Source organism: Mixophyes fleayi, chromosome 4 (genome assembly GCF_038048845.1).
Source record: "Mixophyes fleayi isolate aMixFle1 chromosome 4, aMixFle1.hap1, whole genome shotgun sequence".
Taxonomy (NCBI): domain Eukaryota; kingdom Metazoa; phylum Chordata; class Amphibia; order Anura; family Limnodynastidae; genus Mixophyes; species Mixophyes fleayi.
In genome coordinates, this window is record NC_134405.1 from 2,117,591 (window position 1) to 2,141,103 (window position 23,513).

Below are 23,513 nucleotides of genomic sequence, written 5' to 3' on the forward strand. Positions count from 1 at the left end.
TATCAAGCTGCGGGTTTGAAAAAGTGGAGATGTTGCCTATAGCAACCAATCAGTTTCTAGTTATCATTTATTTAGTACACTCTACAAAATGACAACTAGAATCTGATTGGTTGCTATAGGCAAAATCTCCACTTTTTCAAACCTGCAGCTTGATACATTTACCCCTTGGTATCAGAGAGTACTGCGTTGCTTTAGTGGGTGTACATGAATGAGAATAATGATGTTCAAGGGGGCACTCTATGATTTTACCCCTTACGTGACTTTTGGTAGTCTCAGGAGCTGCAGAGGGCCCCTTTTTTCTGGTAATTGTGACTGGTTAGTTCAAGTGTTGCACCCCCATTCATCCCCATAGAATTAACTGACAGTTCTTCGTCAACAACATTCAACAAAATAAGATTATGTGTAGACATAACAGTGTTTAAGTAACTCAAAGGAAGTGTCACTGACGTTCTTCCTGAAGAGAACAGAAGTTAAAAGCAGGATAACCTTTATTGCAGTATGCCAGGTATCACGGTCTCATCACAGGTCTTGAACAGATGGAATTATCATCATCATCATCATTTATTTATATAGCGCCAACATATTCCGTAGCGTTTTACAATTGGGAATTATTTATAAAGGTCCTGAGTGGATGTCACTAATAATAAAATTATTGAGTGGATGACATTATGATAAAAGTCCAAAGTGGGTAGCAATGATTCTGAAAATATTGATTTGATGGCATTAATAATGAAGGTCCTACGTGGTTGGCATCAATGATGTAGTTCCTGAGTGAAATCAACTATTGATGAAAGTCCTGAGTGGACGGCATTATAAATACAGGTTGTGAATGGATGGAACTAATGATAGAAGACTTGAGCTGATAGCACTAAGGATAGAGGTCCTGAGTGGATCAAGCTCCCAAATGGATGGAGTTAATAACAAAGGTACTATATTTGACATTCACAATTGTGGTCACATTGTGGATGGCATTACCGGTAGAGGTTCTGAACAAATGGATTTAATGATGAATGTATTACGTGGTTGTCATTGATGATGAAGGTCCTGGGCAGATTACATTAATGATAGAGGTCCTGGGAGGTTGGCATTGATGATGAAGGTCCTGGGCAGATTACATTAATGATAGAGGTCCTGGGAGGTTGGCATTGATGATGAAGGTCCTGGGCAGATTACATTAATGATAGAGGTCCTGGGAGGTTGGCATTGATGATGAAGGTCCTGGGCAGATTACATTAATGATAGAGGTCCTGGGAGGTTGGCATTGATGATGAAGGTCCAGAAAGAATATAATTAATAATGAAGATACTGAGACAATGGAATGAATGATAGATGTTATGGATGTATGAGATTATTAATAGAGGTCCTGAGTGGGATGAATTAATCATGGAGTTAATAACTAAAGAAATAAAACTCATGAGCAAACATGGCTGCTGGCAGATTATAGATCCTGGTTGTCTATGTGCTGGTACAAATATAAAGACATTGTTGGCACTGTGAAGTTTCATGAAATCTTCTTTTCACAAATGTACTGAAACCTTCGAGAGCAGCGGTCATCATTCCACCCGTCATTTTTTATCTGAGCACAGTCCTCAATTTCTGTAATGTAATAACTGAACCAGTTATCTGGCTGATTCTCAAGCCAGAACCTGTAATAAACAACAAAGACTTGTTATGTTTCTCACACTGACAGACATAGATGCCCCATGTTCCGAATCTCACTGGCTGGAAAGGCCAAGTGGAGGCAGCAAAATAAATTAAAATGCTGGAGCTTCTAAATCATTCCCAATAACACACATCTGTTATTACCAAATTTATCTGCCTAGTACTAGTCCATTATCCTGCCTCATACAACACATTCTATAATACTCCATTATCCTGCCTCATACGACACATTCTATAATACTCCATTATCCTGCCTCATACGACACATTCTATAATACTCCATTATCCTGCCTCATACGACACATTCTATAATACTCCATTATCCTGCCTCATACGACACATTCTATAATACTCCATTATCCTGCCTCATACGACACATTCTATAATACTCCATTATCCTGCCTCATACGACACATTCTATAATACTCCATTATCCTGCCTCATACGACACATTCTATAATACTCCATTATCCTGCCTCATACGACACATTCTATAATACTCCATTATCCTGCCTCATACGACACATTCTATAATACTCCATTATCCTGCCTCATACGACACATTCTATAATACTCCATTATCCTGCCTCATACGACACATTCTATAATACTCCATTATCCTGCCTCATACGACACATTCTATAATACTCCATTATCCTGCCTCATACTACACATTCTATAATACTCCATTATCCTGCCTCATACTACACATTCTATAATACTCCATTATCCTGCCTCATACTACACATTCTATAATACTCCATTATCCTGCCTCATACTACACATTCTATAATACTCCATTATCCTGCCTCATACTACACATTCTATAATACTCCATTATCCTGCCTCATACTACACATTCTATAATACTCCATTATCCTGCCTCATACTACACATTCTATAATACTGCATTATCCTGCCTCATACTACACATTCTATAATACTGCATTATCCTGCCTCATACTACACATTCCATAATACTGCATTATCCTGCCTCATACTACACATTCTATAATACTCCATTATTCTACCTCATACTACACATTCTATAATACCCCATTATCCTGCCTCATACTACACATTCTATAATACTCCATTATCCTGCGTCATACTACACATTCTATAATAATCCATTATCCTGCCTCATACTACACATTCTATAATACTCCATTATCCTGCCTCATACTACACATTCTATAATATTATATTATCCTCCCTGATACTACACATTCTATAATACTCCATTATCCTGCCTCATACTACACTTTCTATAATATTATATTATCCTCCCTGATAGTACATATTCTATAATTCTGCATTATGCTGCCTCATACAACATATTCTATAATACTCTATTATTCTGCAGGGAGATTAAGAGGGTGGTTGACTAATATTCTAATCTTCCATGAAGTGGTGGGTTTTCAGAGGGCGCTTGAAGGTTTTAAGACTAGAGGAAGTCACATTGTGTGAGGACAAGTGTAGACAAGTGAGGAGATGTATTTTGGTGCAGTTTTGATAATGGCCTTGTATATTAGTAGATATGGTTTATATTATTTTTGGTAAAAATAGGCAACAAATGTAGAGACTGACAGACCATATCAACAGTGGAAGATCTTTATGCAAGGAAAATCAATCTAGCGCCTGCTTACAAAATAGATTGCTGGAGTGAGAGTCTGATTTTGAGAAGACCAGTAAGAAGGGAATTGCAACAGTCGATGAGGGAGATGATGAGTGCATGAATTAAAGTTTTTGCAGTGTCTTTTGTGAGATATGTACGTATACTGGAAATGTTTATTTGATGTGCGGAATAGGATATATATATATATATATATATATATATATATATATATATATATATATATATATATATATATTTTGGTGGTATTTATTGTCATATTGTCAGCAGAAACAGAAGTGTCAGGTAGTCAACTTCTGTTAAATGGTGGGAATATTATTAACTCTGTTTTTAAAAAAATTGAGTTTGAGGTTGTGATAAGACATTCAAATTGAAATGACAGAAAGACAATCAGTAAAGCGGGACAACACAGATGGTGTGAGATCGGGAGAGGATAGAAAATTAGGGTAACATCTGCATAGAGATTATATTAAAACCTTAGAAGCAGATTAGCTTTCCAGGAGAAGTGATATAGAGAAAAACAGAGAACCTAGGACTGAGTCTTGAGGTACTCCAACTGACAGAGAAAGCAGACAGTTGGTGGATTCAGAGAAACAAACAATGAATGAGTGATTAGATAGATAGGATGAGATGAAATAATACAGTTCAGGGTAAAACAGGTCTCTTTTTATACAGATTTGGACACTAACTTGGCAGCAGGTGATCTGGCCTTCTGCCCCTTTAACCAATCCAGAATGGTTCCTGCAGTCTGCATGTAAATCAGTCTGAAAGGGTTTACAACTTGTAACATTGAAGCTAGTAGCAGGGGGGGTGAACTTACCCGCTGTCCACGAGCTGCCAGGTAGAGGGGGTTTCAGACCACTCTCCTCCCCAGGTGCTGGTATGTCTGAGGCAGGAGATTTATCTTATAAATCTTTTGCCTAGAACCACCTCCAGGTACCCTGGAAGGGATCTGGCTTTCCCTCCTGGCTGAAAACAATACCAAGGGTAAAGCAGACAGATCCTGGGGCAGCTGTTCTTGCCCTGCTGCTACCTGAAGCTCTTTCTGCTCCAGTATTTGGCTCAGCCTCCTGGGACCCCCAGGAGGTGTTGCAACTCCTGCATCTATTTGATTCCAGGGGGCTGTTTTTTAAGTTCCTCCAGCAGCCACGGAAGTTGACTGCCAGCGGGTGAAGTTTCCAGGGCTGATCCCACAGCCCCCGCTGCAGAGCCCTAATGAGCCGTAACGAGGGCTGTACAGCCAGTTCAGCCGCCCAGGGTTCAAGGCCTCCTATTATTACACAAGTCACAACCTCAGGCACACAACTGGGACTGAGGCAGAGCCCACACTGGCAGATCACTATATAAGCAGCGAGTGGGGGGGGAAGCCAAATTGCAGAGGCGCTCCTTCTGCTATTGACACCACATAGGGACATTAAGGAGCTCCTGTGCAGTGCAGCACAAGATGCTCATACCTGGGTCCAGTCTAGCCGCCCAGTTACCCTCCCCAAGGATCAAGATGCCCTTTCCCCGTGGTTAGCCCAGCAAGCTGCTGCCTTATTACTGTGAGTGCTCAGCTGAGGACCCACCGCCTCCTGGACAGCCCACCAGCTTCTCCTCCATTTTACACCTGACTATAAACCAGCCATCTAGGTAAGTAATACTCAGCATGTGTTCCTTTCCCCGTCTCCCACTCTGCCCGTGAATCTCTTTCTCCAGATTCTCTGTCTTCCCCTCAGCTTGTGTCTCTCTCTCTTCCCCTCCTTCCCTTCCTTTTGTCTCTACCTCAGCATGTCAGTCTCTCAGTCCATCCTCACAGGCTACTAATTTAATGTGGCTAGGGGCTATTAATGTATTGGTAATGGCTATTAACTTAATAAAGGTAGGGGCTATTAATTTACCAGAAGGGCTATAAATCTAATGGGGCTAGGGTTTATTACTTAATTAATAGTGGGGCTTTATAATTTATTGGTGGGGCTATTCATTTAATGGGGGTTGGATCTATTAAGTTAAGAGGAGTAGGGGCCGCTAATTTATTGCTGGTCACTGTTTTATTTATAATGGCTATTAATTTATTGGTGGGGCTAATATTTTACTTGTAGGATGATTGTGGTGGTGGGGGCTATTAATTTATTACTGGGGAGTTTTGGGTTCTTGTAGTTAAATGTGGGACAGTGTTGAGGTAGAAGAAGGACTATTTGTGTAATATGAGGGCTATTAATCTAATGTCGGGGCTAATAAGAGGGTAAATATGCCTTTATATAGTAAAATAAAGATGTGAATAATATTAATTTAGTTTTGCGAAGGAGACTGGAATATTAAACATAAGAGGTTGGCTACTTCTTATCCAGTAGTGCACTCCTTGGGAGGCAGCATCTACCACCACCAAAATTGGTGCGGGGCGCCAGTGGTCTACCTCGCACAGGGCATTAGAATCTCTAGTAACAGATCTGCCCCCTGGATCATCGGGGACAGGTGAGTGCATTTTATTCTTTTATACACATTAAACACACATTTAGCCAACACTTTACACATTGCATACACATTTTTACATTCCTGGTGCAGCACACTGGTTACCTACCTGCGCTGCATTGCATTTATTAAACACACTTCATTCGTTAATATAACCTTAAACAATGTACATTTTCACACTATGTTGCACAGTCACACTCCCGGGAGATAATCATTTCGGCACTGGATACCGGTTAACTACCAGAGCTGCCTGTACATTAAATATATGTATTCATTAATTAAAAAAAAACAAAAAAAAACCAATTCCACACCCCCCACCACCTAGCGCAGGGGTCTGACTCCTTCACTTTTGTAGCATTGGGTATTTATTCCCCAGCACCGAAGCACATATCTGAAAACACATTTTCATTTGATGAAATACATTCAAAGATTTGCTTATGCACATGGCGCCTAGCGCCGGTGATTTAAAATCTCTGATGCTGGGTATTAACCAGTGGTCGACCACTGGCGACAAGTATGCACTTCAAATAGAGGGGGGATCTTCGGCACAGTTACAAGACGGTAGGAGCCAAGGGTGGCAGAGTGAGTGATAGAGAGGACAGGTGGGGGAGGCAAATCTCCCGAGAACAGATATCAATGTGGATAGAGTCAATCTTGTCTTTGAAGTAGGTGGCAAAGTCAAGAGCGGAGATGAATGATGGGGGAGGAGGTGGGGAGGACACAGTAGAAAATTAATAGTAGCAAAGAGGCGTCAGGGTGTGTTGGACAGGACGAGATGAGGGATGTGAAATAGGTTTGTTTGGAAAGAGAGAGGGCAGAATGAATTTATAGTGGATTAAGTCAGCAATGGAGCGAGATTTCCTAGATTGGCGTTCAGAGGAGCAGGAGGGCTTTTGAAGGAGACGAGTAAGAGGGGAGGGCCAAGGTTGAGGATGAAATAGGCGGAGACGGAATGACATGCACATTTCTGTCCGAAGGCTTATTAAATAGAGTAAGATCCAATGAGGAAACAGGCTGGAAAGGAAGATCACATCCCACTCACCTTTGGTGCCAATGAGAATTTGTTATTGATCATGAACATTACACATGGGATGTAATTAAATCAACATCTTACTTTGGTGTAGTCTCATAGGACGTCCCATCCACCCATTTCCAGCTGCCGTCCATATCTGTCAGACCGATCCATGTGGTGATCCCCTGGGTCAGCTGAATAACATAATCCTTCACCAAAGCAGAAAAAGAGATCATTGCATTGATCAATACACATCTAACTGTTGTCTATATACTTGTCCAACCGGACACACAAGTTGTTCTCCTAACTGTGACTACAGTGCCCACATATATACTTATACACCCATCTCTGAGCTATGTGTACCCACATTTACTTATACACCCATCTCTGGGCTATGTGTACCCACATTTACTTATACACCCATCTCTGGGCTATGTGCACCCACATTTACTTATACACCCATCTCTGTACTATGTACACCCACATTTACTTATACACCCATCTCTGTACTATGTACACCCACATTTACTTATACACCCATCTCTGGACTATGTGCACCCACATTTACTTATACACCCATCTCTGGACTAAGTGCACCCATATTTACTTATACACCCATCTCTGTGCTCTGTGCATCCACATTTACTTATACACCCATTTCTACTCTGTGTACCCACATTTACTTATACACCCATCTCTGGACTATGTGTACCCACATTTACTTATACACCCATCTCTGTACTCTGTGTACCCACATTTACTTATACACCCATCTCTGGGCTATGTGCACCCACAGTTACTTATACACCCATCTCTGGTCTATGTGTACCCACATTTACTTATACACCCATCTCTGTATTCTGTGTACCCACATTTACTTATACACCCATCTCTGTACTATGTACACCCACATTTACTTATACACCCATCTCTGGTCTATGTGTACCCACATTTACTTATACACCCATCTCTGTACTCTGTGTACCCACATTTACTTATACACCCATCTCTGTACTATGTGTGCCCACATTTACTTATACACCCATCTCTGTACTATGTGTGCCCACATTTACTTATACACCCATCTCTGTACTATGTGTGCCCACATTTACTTATACACCCATCTCTGTACTCTGTGTACCCACATTCACTTATACACCCATCTCTGAACTATGTGCACCCACATTTACTTATACACCCATCTCTGGTCTATGTACACCCACATTTACTTATACACCCATCTCTGTACTATATGTACCCACATTTACTTATACACCCATCTCTGTACTATGTGCACCCACATTCACGCATACACCCATCTCTGTACTATGTGCACCCACATTTACTTATACACCCATCTCTGTACTATGTACACCCACATTTACTTATACACCCATCTCTGTACTATGTGTACCCACATTTACTTATACAGATACATTTAGCTACACTCGCACACTTTGTACACAACACTTCTCCCCCATATCTAGGGATGATCCAGTAATCTGCAGGTGCCCCTCACTCTCCCCCATACCTAGATATCTCCAGCTCTCCTAGGATGATCCATCCTTACTCACCTGCTCCTTAGCATTGTTTATTACGACCAGATGCGACTTCATATCTTCACAGTCTTTCTTGGCGTCAGGCCATTGACGGGATTTTTGGGACACATAGTAGCAGCTCAATGCATTATGTTTCCAGTCAAGGCTGCAGAGAGGGTCCTGAGTACCTGCAGGAATTGATTATGGTTTAAGATGAATTCTAGAAAATGGTCGGTGGTTAGATTGAGAACATTTCTGACATGTTACAATCATCCAAATGGAACATGTGGCTGCAATTACAGGAAGCAAATTAATTTCTTGTCTTTTAGAGACTTTGAAAATGATTGCAGCTTAGCACTTCTAGTTAAGCTCATAGGAAGGAAGAGAGACCTACATAATTCTCCTGCCTTCTTTCCTTTCTATCCGATGGAAAGACAGGAGAAGTTGTACTGTGCAGTTGTCTATACACACAATGTAGGAAAAGATACTGTGAATTAGGCCCAGAATACAGCACAAGAGGAGTAACACTGTGCAGTTGCCATTACATACAGAATAAGAACAGATACTGAGAATACACCCAGAATACAGAATAGAGAAGAAGAACTGTGCATCTCATCATTACAAAGAGATAAGCAGTGACGTTCCCAGATGGTTAGGACTGTGGGATTGTTGTGGGGAATCAGGGACATTGATCACATATTAGGTGATATCATGTGATGGGGATAAGAAATGAGGACACTAGAGGTGACTGGAGACAATGGTTGGATCTGGATGTTTGGGTGTTGTTGGGAAATAGGTTTGGTGGGTAAGTGCTCTGGTGGGTGGCTTAGTATGAACTCACCATTTTCTTTTCGGATCTCTTCTCTCAATTTTCCAATAGCATTTAATATCCTCTGAACATCGCTCTGAAGTGACCCTGTAATATGGAGAATACCGGTTACTTACAGTCCCCAGCAGATATTTATCTGACCCCTCATAGTAATTCCAGATAACCAAACAATCTTTATATCTGTGTGTTGTCCCCTATTCTCTCCCCCACCCCATCTCCATAAGACTCAGCAATCACTATCTCAGATCTAGCAGTGCCACATTAATACCTCATATTACCCATGTCCCGGTCACCAGGCTACGGGGCAGGGGTGATTTATAGGGGCTCAGGGACCTGGGACCACTTAACAAAAATATTTAATACTCTAATAAATGTAATTTTATAGATAACTACTTATAAGAGACCCAGTTACATCTGACATCAGAAATCTACTCCCCTCCCCCCCCCCCACATTCTTTACTACAACTAGTATGAAGACTGAATATAGAGAAATTTATATATAAATATATCACAAACATCACTCCCAAGCTGTGTGGGTGTGTTTATGTGTGCCAAAAAATAAAAAAACACAATTGCCAACATGCCATTCTACACAATCAGTTGCAAGGAAAGAATCAGAAATGACACAAATCCCTTAGGGAGGGTCTAGCCACGAGTACTCTGTGTAATCCTGACCTGTCTAGTAGTGTACTCATAAAGAAGCCTCCTTCCAGCACTTCAGCAGATGTGTGGATGAGCAGCCTAAGTGTAGCCGATGATGCACCAATTGAGGATGCCACTTTGGAATTGTAACAGAATGAGGAGGATATTTGTGTAGCCAACGAGGGCGCTAATGAGGATGTTGATGAGGATGATGTTGTTTGTGTAAGTCCTGCACCAGTGGAAGCAGTTCTGGCACATGATAAGAAGACCATTGTCATGCCTGGGCATAAGACCAAAAGATCCAACTCTTATGCGTGGAATTATTTTTACCCAAATCCTGACAACAGTTGTCTAGCCATTTGTAGTGTATGTAAAGCCACAGTCAGTAGAGGGAGGGACCTTAACCATCTAGGAACCTCATCCATGTTACGCCATTTAAAGCAAGTTCATGGAAAGCTGTTGGGAAAATCTGAAAAACTTATGCTAAAAAAAATAACAACAAGCAGTCCAGCATCAGCTAGGTCCTTTCTCTCACCTAGATCCCGGCACCTGCAACCTACACCCACAACACCTTCCTCATCAATATCCTCAGTAGTGAGTGCAGTTAGTCCTGCACCCAAGTTGCTAAGGCTAGATGACTGCTCCACTATCCTGGACTCCTCAGAACAATTCATTAGACCCAATGATGCTACTGCTGGTGCTGCTGGGGATGAATCTTCATCCCAGAAGTAAACCAAGAAGAAGTCTACTAGTAGTTTACAACAGTTGATTGTTAAACAATCCTTTGCAAGTGGAAACAAGTATGAAAGTTGTCACCCAGTCGCAAAGTGGATCACAGAAGCCATGGCGACTATGCTAGTATTAGATCTGCGTCCAATATCCACTATTAATGCCGCTGGTTTTAGACAGTTAATTGAGATCTTGTCTCCCTGTTACTAAATTCCATCACACCATTTTATTACAAAAGCTATTCCTCACCTGTACAAGAATCTTCGTAAAAATGTAATGATTGGGTTACAAAATGCCATTCTACCTACTGCACACTTAACCACAGATATGTGGACAAGCAGAACTGGGCAAACTAAAGATTGTATGACTGTGAAAGTCCACTGGGTTGGTGATTCGCCTTCAGCAGCAGGATGTACCCAAGTACATCATTTTTTCCGTGGCAGGCTACTCTGTGTATCACCAGTTTCACTAAGAGGGATATAGCTGACAATCTGTTACAAAAACTATGGGATGTTGTTGCAACATGGCTTATCCCGTTTGGACTCTCCTCAGGATATGTCATCTCTGATACCGACAACAATATTGTGAGAGAGCATTACAGCTGGGTGAATTCCATCACATTCCCTGTTTTGCTCACACAATAAACTTGGTGGTGCAGACACTGCTAGCTCGAGCCAACTGATTCTCTTAATTAGAATTTTGGAAAAGCAGATTAAGAAACTGAAGGTAGAGCTGAAACAAAGCAATTATGCTAAGTATGTCGGACTTGTAGATCAAGTACTTTATTCACTTCGGCAGGATCCAAGAGTTATCAAAATCTTGAAATCGGATCACTACATTTTGGCGACTTTGCTTGATCCTAGGTTTAAGTGCTTTGTTTTCACTTTGTTTCCAACTGACCCAAATCTCAAGAGATGCAAGGAGCTCCTGGTGAGCAGGTGAGCAAGATGACAGCTCAAGTGTTACATGACAGGAAGACGTCTCCTCCTCTCCAGTTTCTCACTCAACTGCAGCTAGGAAACATCTTAGCTTTCCCAAGAGACCCAGGCATGATGCAGATGACTCTGCACAAAATTTTGACATCTGGTCTGGTCTAAAACAATTGACCAAAAACCATGAAAACTCTGCCGTAACTGTACCTGATCCTACTATCAACATCCAAAGGATGGTGGAGGATTATTTTAATGACAGCATGGAAAAAGACACATCAGACAGTCCCTTTGCATACTGTAGGAAAAAAAAGGAAATTTGGAGACCTATGTACCAACGTGCTTTGCATTGCCTAAGCTGCCCACCCTCCAGTGTGTACTCGGAAAGAGATTTCAGCACAGCCGGGTGCCTTGTAAGCGATCGGTGTAAGCAGTTCCTCAAAATGTGGAAAAGATGTTGTTAATAAAAATAAACTACAATTCCACGAGGAAGGCATTCACCGTCAATTACATCAAAGTACAGAGACTTCTGTAATGGTGGATTCCAGCGGTGATGGATTAATATTGTGTGACGATGATGTACAAACTGATGAGGCTGAGGATGATGACAGCAACATCTTGTTCTGCAGCAGGTTTGGCTGTGTTGATGGATTATTAGTGAGCCGCTCCGTAAGATTATTCTGCCACTATTAATGGGTCCCTTTGATTTGATTAGGCCCCAATGCGGCGATTTCCAAATTTTGGGTCCTCGGCAGTAGGAAACGATTTATGATCCTTGGGAGGCAAGGAGATGCTTCCAGGCAACTAACGCAGTTTAGGGAGAAGATGTCCAAGTTTTTCCTAGAAATTCTTGATGTGATAGCAGGAGCTGGTGAAAAGTACGTCTGCTGATGATGGATGCTAGGCCACGGCCCCTAACATTCACCTTTTTGTTGTTCAACCACACCAGTGTTGTTTGGCCTTGTGCTTGGGATCATTGTCCTTCTGAAGGGTGAACTTTATTCCAAGCTTTAGTTTTCTAGCAGCTTTAAGCAGGTTGTCTTACAGTATTTTCCTGGATATTGCACAATCCATCCGTCCTTCAATTTTAACAAGATTCACCATCCCCGCTGAGGAATCCCCACAAGATGATGCTGCCACCCCATACTTTACTGTTAGGATGGTGTTTGCTGAGGAATGGGCAGTGTTAGGTTTGCACCAGACATAACATTTTTAACTAGGGCCAAAAAGCTACATTTTTGCCTCATCCGACCACAAAACCTTAGCCCACATTTTAGCTGGGTCATTCTGATATTTTCTGGCAAACTCAAGTTGTCCATTAAAGTGATTTTTCTTCAGTAATGGATCCTTTCAGCCACCTCACACACAGACCAGCTGTATGCAGAGCCCTTGATATGGGTGACTGGTCACCTTACCTCCAGTGTCAGCCACTGATCTCTGTAGCTCCTTCATAGTGATAACTTTATTCTTTGTAAGGATATCCTTATGTCTGTCCCAAACATGTTTAAATTGTTCTACTGTACGAGCCTCTACCACCTCTGATGGAGGATAATCTTCAGTGGAATAATCATTTTAAATTTTGAACATCTAGGGGGTAAATGTATCAAGCTGAGAGTTTTCCAGCGGGTTTGAAAAGTGGAGATGTTGCCTATAGCAACCAATCAGATTCTAGCTGACATTTTGTAGAATGTACTAAATAAATGATAGCTAGAATCTGATTGGTTTTTCAAAACTCTCAGCTTGATACATTTACCCCCAGATGTGACTTTTATGCTTCTATCCCACATAAAGATGACTCACAGGCGATGGGAGAGTTTTTATTTATGGACTCCCTGAAGAAAGATAGAAAGATGAGAATTTATAATCCAGTGTATTAACTTTGTTCATAACATAATTATTTTACTTTTTAGATCGATTTTATACACAAATATAAGGGATGGAGATTGGAACTATTTCTACACCCAGTAATGCCAATCTGCATATATAGGAAGCAATTTCTACTAAACATTTACGTCTAATTTTAGGAAAGATGAGATAGAGTTCGAATAAGATTGATACATATCCTTTTTATTGTAAGTAGATAGAAACAGTTACCTGGAATATTCAAGTTGTCCTTTAGACGAGAGATATACCATTCCCTAAATTTACTAGATAAAAAAGAAACTGCACGAAGAAAGAAGCCTTAAACAATCAAATACCTATCTAGATCAATTTCTAGAATTAAGTTATCCTTCAGAAATACAAAAAAAAGTTCCAGTTTATTATGTACGAAAAAAATTCAGAAAATAAATTAAATAAACTACTTAATGATCACTGACACATCCTGAGAATTGATCCTATCCATTCAAAATATCTACCCGCAAAACAACTACACTTTTCAGGCTTGTACTCTGAAACCTTATCTTCCCCTAGTTGTTTGGAGGTTGTGAATCCAACTGGTGCGACCACATTTCTGAGTTCTACAAAGGGGTCTTGTTTCCATGCAATGCATGTAACGTGTGTGAATAGTGTAATAAGGGAGCACAATTCATTTTAGATTCTGAAAATTCAAATACAAAAGAGATGAAATCCCCTAATCCCCTTCTCCATTCTTTCTCTTCCAAATTTGTTTGCCATTTACCTAATACTTCATCAGACAGAATCCCCTTCACCAATGTGTCGATCTCTGTCAGTTTGTTCATCATTGTGGTATCTGTAGATACAGAGGTTTTATGGGTAAATTCATCTTCTTTCCCTGGAGTTTTACTCACCTTTCATTCCTGCCTGGATCACATGTGTCCCCACTTTCTGGGTATGTACAGAGCACTTTCAGGAAACATACTCTACAGAAACTGGCATATGTCCCATTCTGCATGACCCCAATATATGTAGGTATGTATAACAGTTATATTGATATAGTTATTTAACATTGGGGAAAGTATTGTAAATATGCAGAAGAATCTCCAGTACATATGTGTTAGATTTCTGAGCCATAGATCCATGTGTTGTCCCTCACTCTCCCCAGCCACATAGATGTGACATTTATTACCCCAGTTCCATCCATTGTCCCTCACTCTCCCCCAACTACATAGATGTGTGACATTTATTACCCCCAGTTCCATCCCTTGTCCCTCACTCTCCTCGGTTGTAGATCTCCATCTCTCACCTTTTGAAGTCTTTTTAATTAACAGGTCAATATCCTTTATCTTCTCCATTATTCCGGCACCTGAGGGCATGAAATATTAACATGGTAACAAGATTGAGACTTCAGTCTGCCAAAACCAATCACCGTGGGGACACTCACCGTCCTGAGCCAGAGACTCCACTTTTGTCTTTAGACTCGTATTCAGGTTTTTGAAGTTGGAGTCAAGGCTGCTTTCTGTCTGGTTTACTCCATTGTCTAGTGTACAAATAAAGTCAACATTTATTATCTGTCCTCTTTCTCAATAAGTGTGACCCTGATGCATTGAGTGTGTAAATGTAGTGTAAGTGTGAATTTAGTGTTAATGTGGATATCACATAAGTGTGAGTGTAGCTTGAATGTGACTAGTTCATGGACCTGCAAAGTTAGTAGGTGTGCAGACATTGTGACACTGGTAGTAGCAGTGAAATGAGCCATTATCAGTGAATAGTAGGACAAGGTGAGGTCGGGGGTCTGAGCGGTCAGTTATATAACTTAGAGTCAAACCAAAACGTGTGCTGCATCAGTCAGCGTACACTAACGAGGATTCCTGTTGTAGTGTTTTATTCCAGATTGGTCTTATGCATTATATGTGTATATACTGTGTGAGTGTAGGTGCAGTATGGGAATATAATGTGAGTTTTGAGGTACAGTCAGTGTAGATGTGTTGTGAGCGTTATTATAATGTGTTGTCTGAGTTTTGGGGTTGAGTTGGAGGATATAAAGTGGGGATAATGTAATATAAATGTAGTGATGTTCCACACTCACTTGTAATGGTCACAACAAGGATGATGATGACGAAGAGGAGACCAGCAAAGAGCGATGATAAACCACAGACCACATGGGGGGACTGCAGGTCCTCTCTGTTCATTGTTAAACCTGTGGAGGACAGAATCAATTCACAAATATGTTACTACCGGATTCAACAAAATATCGTTTAAAAAGTATGGAAAGTAAAGGAGTTGGGAAGGAGAAATATCTCTAATACAATATGTAGTCTGAAACTCCTCAAGTGAGAGAATATGATACAACCGCTTTGTGCTATTGTTATTTTTACACAGGCACAGAGTATGTGCCCAGCAGAGCTTACAATCTAATTTTGGTATCTGGGATTTTCCCCGGGGCCTCCAGGGTTGTTGTGATGGTGACCAGCAGCATTGAACTCTGTAAAACAGGCCGACTTTTTACATCCATTCATATCTGACCCTGTATTTTCTAGAACAATGGTCAGTAAGGTGTAATTTTCATGCTGCCTCTGTGATACTTACCCTGAGTGCCAAGGGTTAACCATTTCGGGTCCATCTTTGAAGATGTACACATTATCTCAATGTTTTCTTCACTGATCATTAACCTTTTCAATTCCACCATCTGGAATGGATCCCAGGAACGAGTTCCCAACACTCTGCTCTGGAAACCACCCCAGACCCAGAACAGAGGATAAGATCCAACCACTCTAGACTCCTCCGCAGCATGTGGACACAAGGCATTGAACAAGAAACCCCAATTGTACCCAGAGCTCCATGTAGGGCTCATTCAGGGGCCCCCACGGTTTCTCGGGTCTCTCCTATGCTCCCCTGACTTAAATCAGGCAGAAGCAGATTTCCTTCTCTCCCTCCATGACTATACTCACCCGGCACATTACTTCCTGCTCAGAGAGGAGAGGAGGGGTTACTCTTTTGGTCACATACCATGGAGCCCCCTATTGACCATGGAAAACATAGAGGGGAGCTGTGCAAGGAGTAGCATCGGTGGCAGCTACACAGGGACCAGTAGCTGATGGACCAGGATATTTCTGCCCCAGGCTCCACAGCAATAACAAGACAATGTTCTATAGGGTATCTTCCATAAGTGAGTCAGACACGTCACTACATTCATATATTAGATTCAATCTACTATAAATGAGGCAGATATATATTTCTATAGATGTTCTAGATTCTGTTGTTCTTATTATTATCAATATCAACACCAGCATATCCTGTAGCGTTTTCTAATTGGGAACACAGTAACAATACAAGACAGACACAGAGGGCCCTGCTTGCAAGCTAACAACCTATTGCACAAAATGAATTTGATACATAAAGGTAAGTGCTTCATATTGCATATTGGTCCAGCTAGATTATAATGAGAATAGGAGTTTAGTGGACTTTACGTGTCATGGTCATCTGTATTTATTGATCTGATTCGAGACCCTTGGGTCTGGCTGAAGTAGGAGTGAAACAGAACCTGGAAAGCTTGATGAACTCTCTGCTCATGTAGAGTACTCTGCGTAGGAGACTAGGACCGAAGTCTGCACCAAAGTACGGAACTGGAAGCTGGAACTGTTTGTGGGAATTCAATCCCGGCACCTGTAGTCAGGTACATGGAACTGGAAATAGGCCCTAGATGCTCAGAACCAGCCCTAGCAATGGAACTCGTGATACCGGTAAAACCCCAGGTGCTGCAGAATCAACACTAGATAGTGCAGTTCTTACTGAGGTAAGCGCTCTTGATGAATGTGGATCATGAGCAGCTTGGAAGTGCAGTGTACTCGCAGAGTGATGAACTCCAGGTAATGCAGGATACATGTAGAAAGATTTGCACTTTATGACTGCAGGTATTTGTAGAAAGCTGTGCACTTGAAAATGATCTTATCACACAACATTGTTGGTCAGGGGGTTAGAGGATTGTTTGGGTATATAAAAAACACATATAAGTCTTGAGGGACTGTGTAGAGTGTGGTATTAGGATATAATAGCCCAGGGAGGGTAGAAGGATGGTTGAGGAATTTTATAAGCTGTCTGAAGATAAGTTTTCAGAGAACACTTGAAGGCTTACATCCTTTGGAATGTAAGCTCTCAGGAGGAGGGTCTTCTTCCTTTGTCTTCTTCTAATATTCTATCACCCTCTGAACCTCTTGGCTGCTTCCCTAGCCCTGTTTTCTTAATCTTAGGCCAACTTCCCGCTGATTACTGCCATCCCTCTCACTCACTGTCCCTCATATAATTCAATCCGCATTAGCTTGTTACCTGTGTTTTTATTTATTCTGTATGTCTGGTCTTTGTATGTTGTTCTTCATGTGTCAAAAAACAAAATTAAGAAAGACCTGGTTGAGAAGCCTCTCTACATATGAGAGAAACTGAAAGGGAGCATCAGCACCAATGATAGAAGCAACTCTGACCCATCAAGTGCAGTGAATCTTCTTCTTATCACCAAATGCAATAGGAGTTCCAAGAAAGTAAAAGACACTTCAGAAAACATTGGAATATCCTATTGGGTGATAATGAGCTTAAGAGAATTCTGCCCTCCAAACCCAGGTTTGTGTATAAAAGTGCTGACAATCTACAAAATAGATTAGTGATTTGCACCATCCCTCCAAATGAGAAAGAGAAGAAAGGTACCTGGATGAATGAAAAGGCAAAATGATTATTTTATTGCAACAGATGTAAAGCTTGTAAAACTAGACAGATAAGAAACACCAAACCGGGGACAGTTTTTGAATCCAATGTCACTAAGGAGAGCTATCGAATTAAAGATAGGCTCTCATGTGACACATCTGGATTAGTATATGTGCTAGAATGCCCATGCGGGAAACAATATGTGGGCAGAACAATTAGAAAGCTATGACTTAGAACCGCAGAACCCCAGAGAAACATCAGAAACCAGCTCACAACACACAGCGTCCCAGACTATTTCCTTTTGCACCATAACCATGATTCAGCAGAGTTAAACTTTGTAGGTATCTGTGGGTTGTCAAAGTGCACACATCCGTGTCCTTGTAATACACCCTACATACTACAGTAACATTCTAACATATCTAGTACCTTTGGTAATTAAGACATTGCGCTTGGGAGTTCCTACAACATGTATCATGTGATGTATAATGGATCACTACTTTCTGTATATGTCATGTACGGCGGCTCGGACCCTTTGTGGTGTCTTATAATTAAAAGATAATAATAATAATAATAATAGTAATAATAATAATAATAATAATAATAAAAAGTTTTTAGGCTGAGGAAAGTCTTGTTGTATGAGGGAGGGATTTCTACAGAGAAAAGTCCTGTAAATGAGTATGGAAGCAGGAAATGAGAGATGTAGTGAAATAGTTGCAAGGAAAATCAATCTAGCCTCTGAGTACAAAATAGATTTTAGGGTGAGTGTCTAGTTTGGGGAAGATGAGTAAGGATGGTATTGCCATAGTCAATGCAGGAGCTGAGTGAGTGCATAAATCTGAGTTTTTGCAGTGTCTGATGATATATGCGCGTATTCTGGAATGTGACTTAGATGTATGTGAGAGGATTTAGACAAAGATTGGATGTGGGAAACAAAGAATGATCATGAGTCAAGGATCACACCTAGCAGTGAGCTTTGGGAGTATAATTTATTGCACGTTGTCAACAGAAATAGATATGTCAGGTAAGTAAATTCTGTTGTCTGGTGGCAGAATTATTAGATTTGTTTTTGAAAGATTAAGTTTGAGGTGGAGAGAGGACATCCAAGACAAAATGGCAGAAAGACATTAAGTAACATGGCCAACACAGATGTTGAGATCCTCTGTAGATAGATACATTACGGTATCATATGTATAGAGATGATACTGAAACCCAAAGGACCTCATTAGTTTGTCCAGAGAAGTGGTGTAGATAGAGAAGAGTACAGGACATAGCACTGAGCCTTGAAGAACTTCACCTGATAAAGGAAGCGGAACATTGGTGGATCCAGAGAAACAAACATTGAAAAAACGATTAGATAGGTAAGATGAGAACCAAGATAGGACAGTGTCCTTAAGACCTAAGGATTGTAGCGTTTGTATGAGAAAAGAGTGGTCAACACTGTAAACTGCTTCAGATATATCTTTCTATTAATTTTCTAAATTCTATGTATTAAAAGTAGGTTCAATAAAACATTCCATGAGAGTTATAGATTGATTCTACTACGAGGGAGCCAGGCATGTCACTACATGCATGTTCTACACTGAGGGAGCCAGGCATGTCACTACATGCATGTTCTACACCGAGGGAGCCAGGCATGTCACTACATACATGTTCTACATTCTAAACAGTTCTTTATACAGACTCAATGACGTTTTCATATTAGAAGAACATAACAATATATATAACAAATATATTCAAAAGTTCATTCTTCTACTTAATTGAATGCTAATGTTATGTTTGTTACATATATGTTTTCGGTTTATCTATAGGAAGCATCACACAACTATATATTATCAGCAGACTGGTGTCCATGTGGCAACTTCAAGAAGGACAGAAAAAACCTGCTCTGTAATTACTGATGGTTCTGATTAGCTGCACCTCTCAGCTGTAGGACAATCTCTCAGTATCACCAATAACTCAGGGGGTTCAATGGAACTGAACAAACGTTCCTGTAGTTAGTGGGATAAAGGATGCAATGTGGAATGACAGATAATCAAGTAGGTTGGAACGCTGTATACTAGTCCTCAGCTGTATAAGGTCATATTTCTATAATATCCATCAGGAAAGTTGGGGCTTTGATATAGCACTCGCCAATAAAGTGGGGTCTTTAATATATAGTTACCCCCAGAAATGTGTTTTTTCTTTTGTGTGTATATTGACAGCCATGTATGTGAGTGATCTTTCTATACTAACTGTAAAAATGGGCGGGGCTTTATCACATACCACCAGAAATGTTGCATCTGTTTTTATACTTAACACATGGAATGTGGGGTCTGCCTTGTATACTAGTCATTGGGGACGTGGGGTCAGCTTTTTATGCTAGCTATTAGGAGTGTGGGGTCTTCCTTATTGTCACGAGTTGCCACAACTCCTCTGTTTACACTACAGTGCATCCCGACAGTCAGAATGTCCCTTCCACTTTCTCATCCTGGCTGTCCCCAGGGTAACAGCTGGGATGCTTTCATTCTTACTGTTGCGTCCCAGCACAGCTGCAGTCGGGTGCATGCACAACAAGTTGCCAGTAATGAATTAATCCTCCTGTGCCTAATTGTGAGGCTGTGGCTGGAAAGTGCTGATTGACTATCACTATTTAGGGCAGGGAGGGCTTACTCTCCCTGCCGTTTATAGCTTTAGTTTACACTATTGCTGTCCAGCTCCAGGTCATGCCTGTGTTCTCAATACTATGATTGGATGTCACCCTTATGACCTCTGATTACCGGACCTGAACTTTGCCTGTTTACCGGATGTCGACTGGCACCTTGCCCGATTGGCTGTAGCACTAGCCTCTGCCTGTTTACTGGATCTTGTTTGCCAGTTGCCCTGAATGCCACCGGATTGCGATGGCAGTCAAAATTGGAGGATTCTGCCCAATGGACCCAGTCCTGCTCAGGGCCTAGCCAGTCAGATTCAGACCATAACCCAAGTGGTCCAGGACCTCTCACTCCGTTAATCCGCCCAGGAGGAGGCATCCTTGGTAGAGCCTAAGTAAAATTTACCAGACCAATTTTCTGGTAACCGAGCCCTGTTCCAGAACTTTAAGGAGAGTTGCAAACTTTATTTTCAATTAAGACTCGTTTACTGAACAACAAAAGGTTGTTATTGTCATATCTCTTCCCCAAGGTGATCCTCAGTCTTGGGCTTTCAGTCTTGGTCCAAGTAGACCTGCCCTGCAGTCTGTTGATGCTTTTTTAATTGCCTGGACCTACCCTATGATAATCCTGATCGGGTGGCCTCAGCCGAGTCGCACCTAAGATCCCCAAGACAAGGCCGTCAGATGGCAAAAGAATATTGTGTCTGCTTCAGGCGGTGGTCCACGGATAGCGAGTGGAATGATCCCTCCAGTGCCTTGTTTCTCCTGAGTACCAGAGCCTTCACATTCGTGACTCATCTGGTGCCTCGTGCCTCTTGGGTTTTCCAGGTATCCTGATACTTATGATTAGGTGATTTTACCTCTGCTTCTCCAGCCTCAGAATCAGACTTGTCATCCGGCCTCTCAGCACTGACTCTTTGGGGGTATTCAATTGTTAGCGATATCGCTGAAATACTCGCGCTCCAAAAATATTACCGTTAATACGGTAATATTGCGCGTAAATGCCGTTAATACGGTAATTTCCTCGCTGGATTTCAGCGAGCTATTACCGTATTAACGGTAATATTTTTGGAGCGCGAGTATTTCAGCGGTCTCACTAACAATTGAATACCCCTCTTTGAACTATATTATTGTGCATTCTCCGCATCTGTGACTTCCTGAGCTATCTTTGAAATTACTGCCATACCCTGCTGACTTGCACTTACCACTTTACCATTTATTGCATACTAAGACCTGTGTAACCTGTGTTTAATAAAAACACTTTGTTCCACTTACGCTCTCTCAGTGGTCTTCATATTGGAAATCCTGACACACGTCTTGGTCCATTGGAAGGGTTATGGCCCAGAAGAATGCACTTGGATCCCTCAAAAACATCTGCATGCAAACTGGTTTACTCAAGGATTTACTCAAACGATTCCCCAGGAAACCGGGATTTGGGTTTTTTTTAACCCCTCCTCAAGGGAGAATACTGTCACAAGCCTCCCCTGGGCGATTCGTCTGTTTACACTGAGTGCATTCTGACTGTTGCATTGACAGATAGGACGTCACTTCCGCTTCCTCATCCCAGCTATCCCCAGGGCAACACCCGGTATGCTTTCATTCTTACCGCTGCATCCCAACACAGCTGTCAGTTGGGTGCATGGGCAACAAGCTGCCAGTAATGAATTAAGCCTTCTATGCCAAATTGTAAAGCTGCAGCTGAAAAGTGCGAATTGGCTATTGTCACTATTTAAGGCAGGGACTGCCCACCATTGTGACTTCTGCCTGTTTACCTGACCTCTGTTTTTTTTCCTGTTGCTCTGATCTCTGCCTGATTACCAGATCTTGCTTGTTTCCAAGTTGCCATAACCAACACCAGATTGATGGATCGCGGGCATCAGCTAGAGTCTATTATTTCTCCTGGACTTCCTCCAACTACCCGTGCTACGGTCATCAAATATAAGCTTATACTAATTATGGTTAAGACCTGGAGACATCTGAGTAACTGTGAGCAAATCTCGCTCTACGGGAAAGGCAGCTACTATCGGCGAAGATCTCGACTGCTTGTTGAGTTTATGTTTGGAGCGCTAGTCATAACACTTATATACTAAACAATAAAAATGTGGGTCTGCTTTGTCTTCTAAACTCAAACAACTTAGGGACAGCATTGTATACAAGCCTTTGGTAGAACCAGGATCTGCCTTTAATAGAAATGCCACCAGAAATAAGTGAGATGTACCTTGTATATTTGCCACCATGAATGTTGGGTCAAATTTGTATTCTTGTCACTAAAAATGAGGGGCCACCATTGTTACCACTCCTCAATTTTATAGGGAACATTCACCATTGTCCATATGATTTTTACCTGGATTTTTCCACCAATTGTTTCCTAAACTATTGCCTGTTGCGTCTGCATTAAAGTTCTGAAATTCTTGATAGTCCTTTGACATGTTCTGAAAAAAAAAGAAGCTTAATTAGTACTTTCTAAACTTTGCTACTTATTCTTATTACCAAGCATGCACACTCTCGTGCCACCTGAATCCACCTCCTCGCAAGCCTCCGATATAGAGAAATGGAATAAGCTGCTCTTTCCTCAATAGAGAGAGGACAGATAACCAGAGTGGAAGGGGAGAATCAGAAAGGGGGAAGAGGAGAGAGAAGCTGAGAGGGAGAGATCCTGAAGAAGGAAGAAGAACTATGGTGAGTACCAGAGAGAGGAAGAGAAGAGATAACCATATGGGGGATATAGAACCACAAGAGTGGGAGGGACGAAAGAGAATCAGAGGTTGGAGAGAAGGGAGAACTGAAAGTAGACAAAGCAAGACAATGGAGAGGAGATAGAACTGAGGAAAGGCAAAGAGAAGAGAGAACCACAAAGCAGGAGAACCAGAGTGAGGGAGAAGAGGGAGAACAGTGTCACTCACTGGACTGTGAGTGCTTCTT

At 41.4% G+C, this 23,513-nt stretch overlaps 1 protein-coding gene across 1 annotated transcript; it reads right to left on the reverse strand.

Moving 5' to 3' along the window:
• Nucleotides 1-506: 506 nt before the first annotated feature.
• Nucleotides 507-23,015, reverse strand: LOC142149664 (C-type lectin domain family 10 member A-like). The gene is made up of 9 exons (XM_075204978.1): nt 22,936-23,015; nt 15,357-15,467; nt 14,712-14,807; nt 14,574-14,633; nt 14,049-14,120; nt 9,141-9,215; nt 8,336-8,487; nt 6,864-6,970; nt 507-1,646 (listed from the first exon to the last, which is right to left on the reverse strand). The coding sequence occupies exons 2-9, from the start codon at nt 15,457-15,459 to the stop codon at nt 1,502-1,504; spliced, it is 810 nt and encodes a 269-aa protein (XP_075061079.1). The 5' UTR covers nt 15,460-15,467; nt 22,936-23,015; the 3' UTR covers nt 507-1,501.
• Nucleotides 23,016-23,513: the final 498 nt, after the last annotated feature.

Coding starts and splice junctions, on each gene's coding strand:
- LOC142149664 (XM_075204978.1), bottom strand. CDS start 15,459: ATGAACAGAGAGGACCTGCAGTCCCCCCATGTGGTCTGTGGTTTATCA. Junction 14,121..14,573: donor AATTAAAAAGACTTCAAAAG/GTGAGAGATGGA, acceptor CTGTATCTACAG/ATACCACAATGATGAACAAA. Junction 9,216..14,048: donor TCTGTCTGATGAAGTATTAG/GTAAATGGCAAA, acceptor TCCATATTACAG/GGTCACTTCAGAGCGATGTT.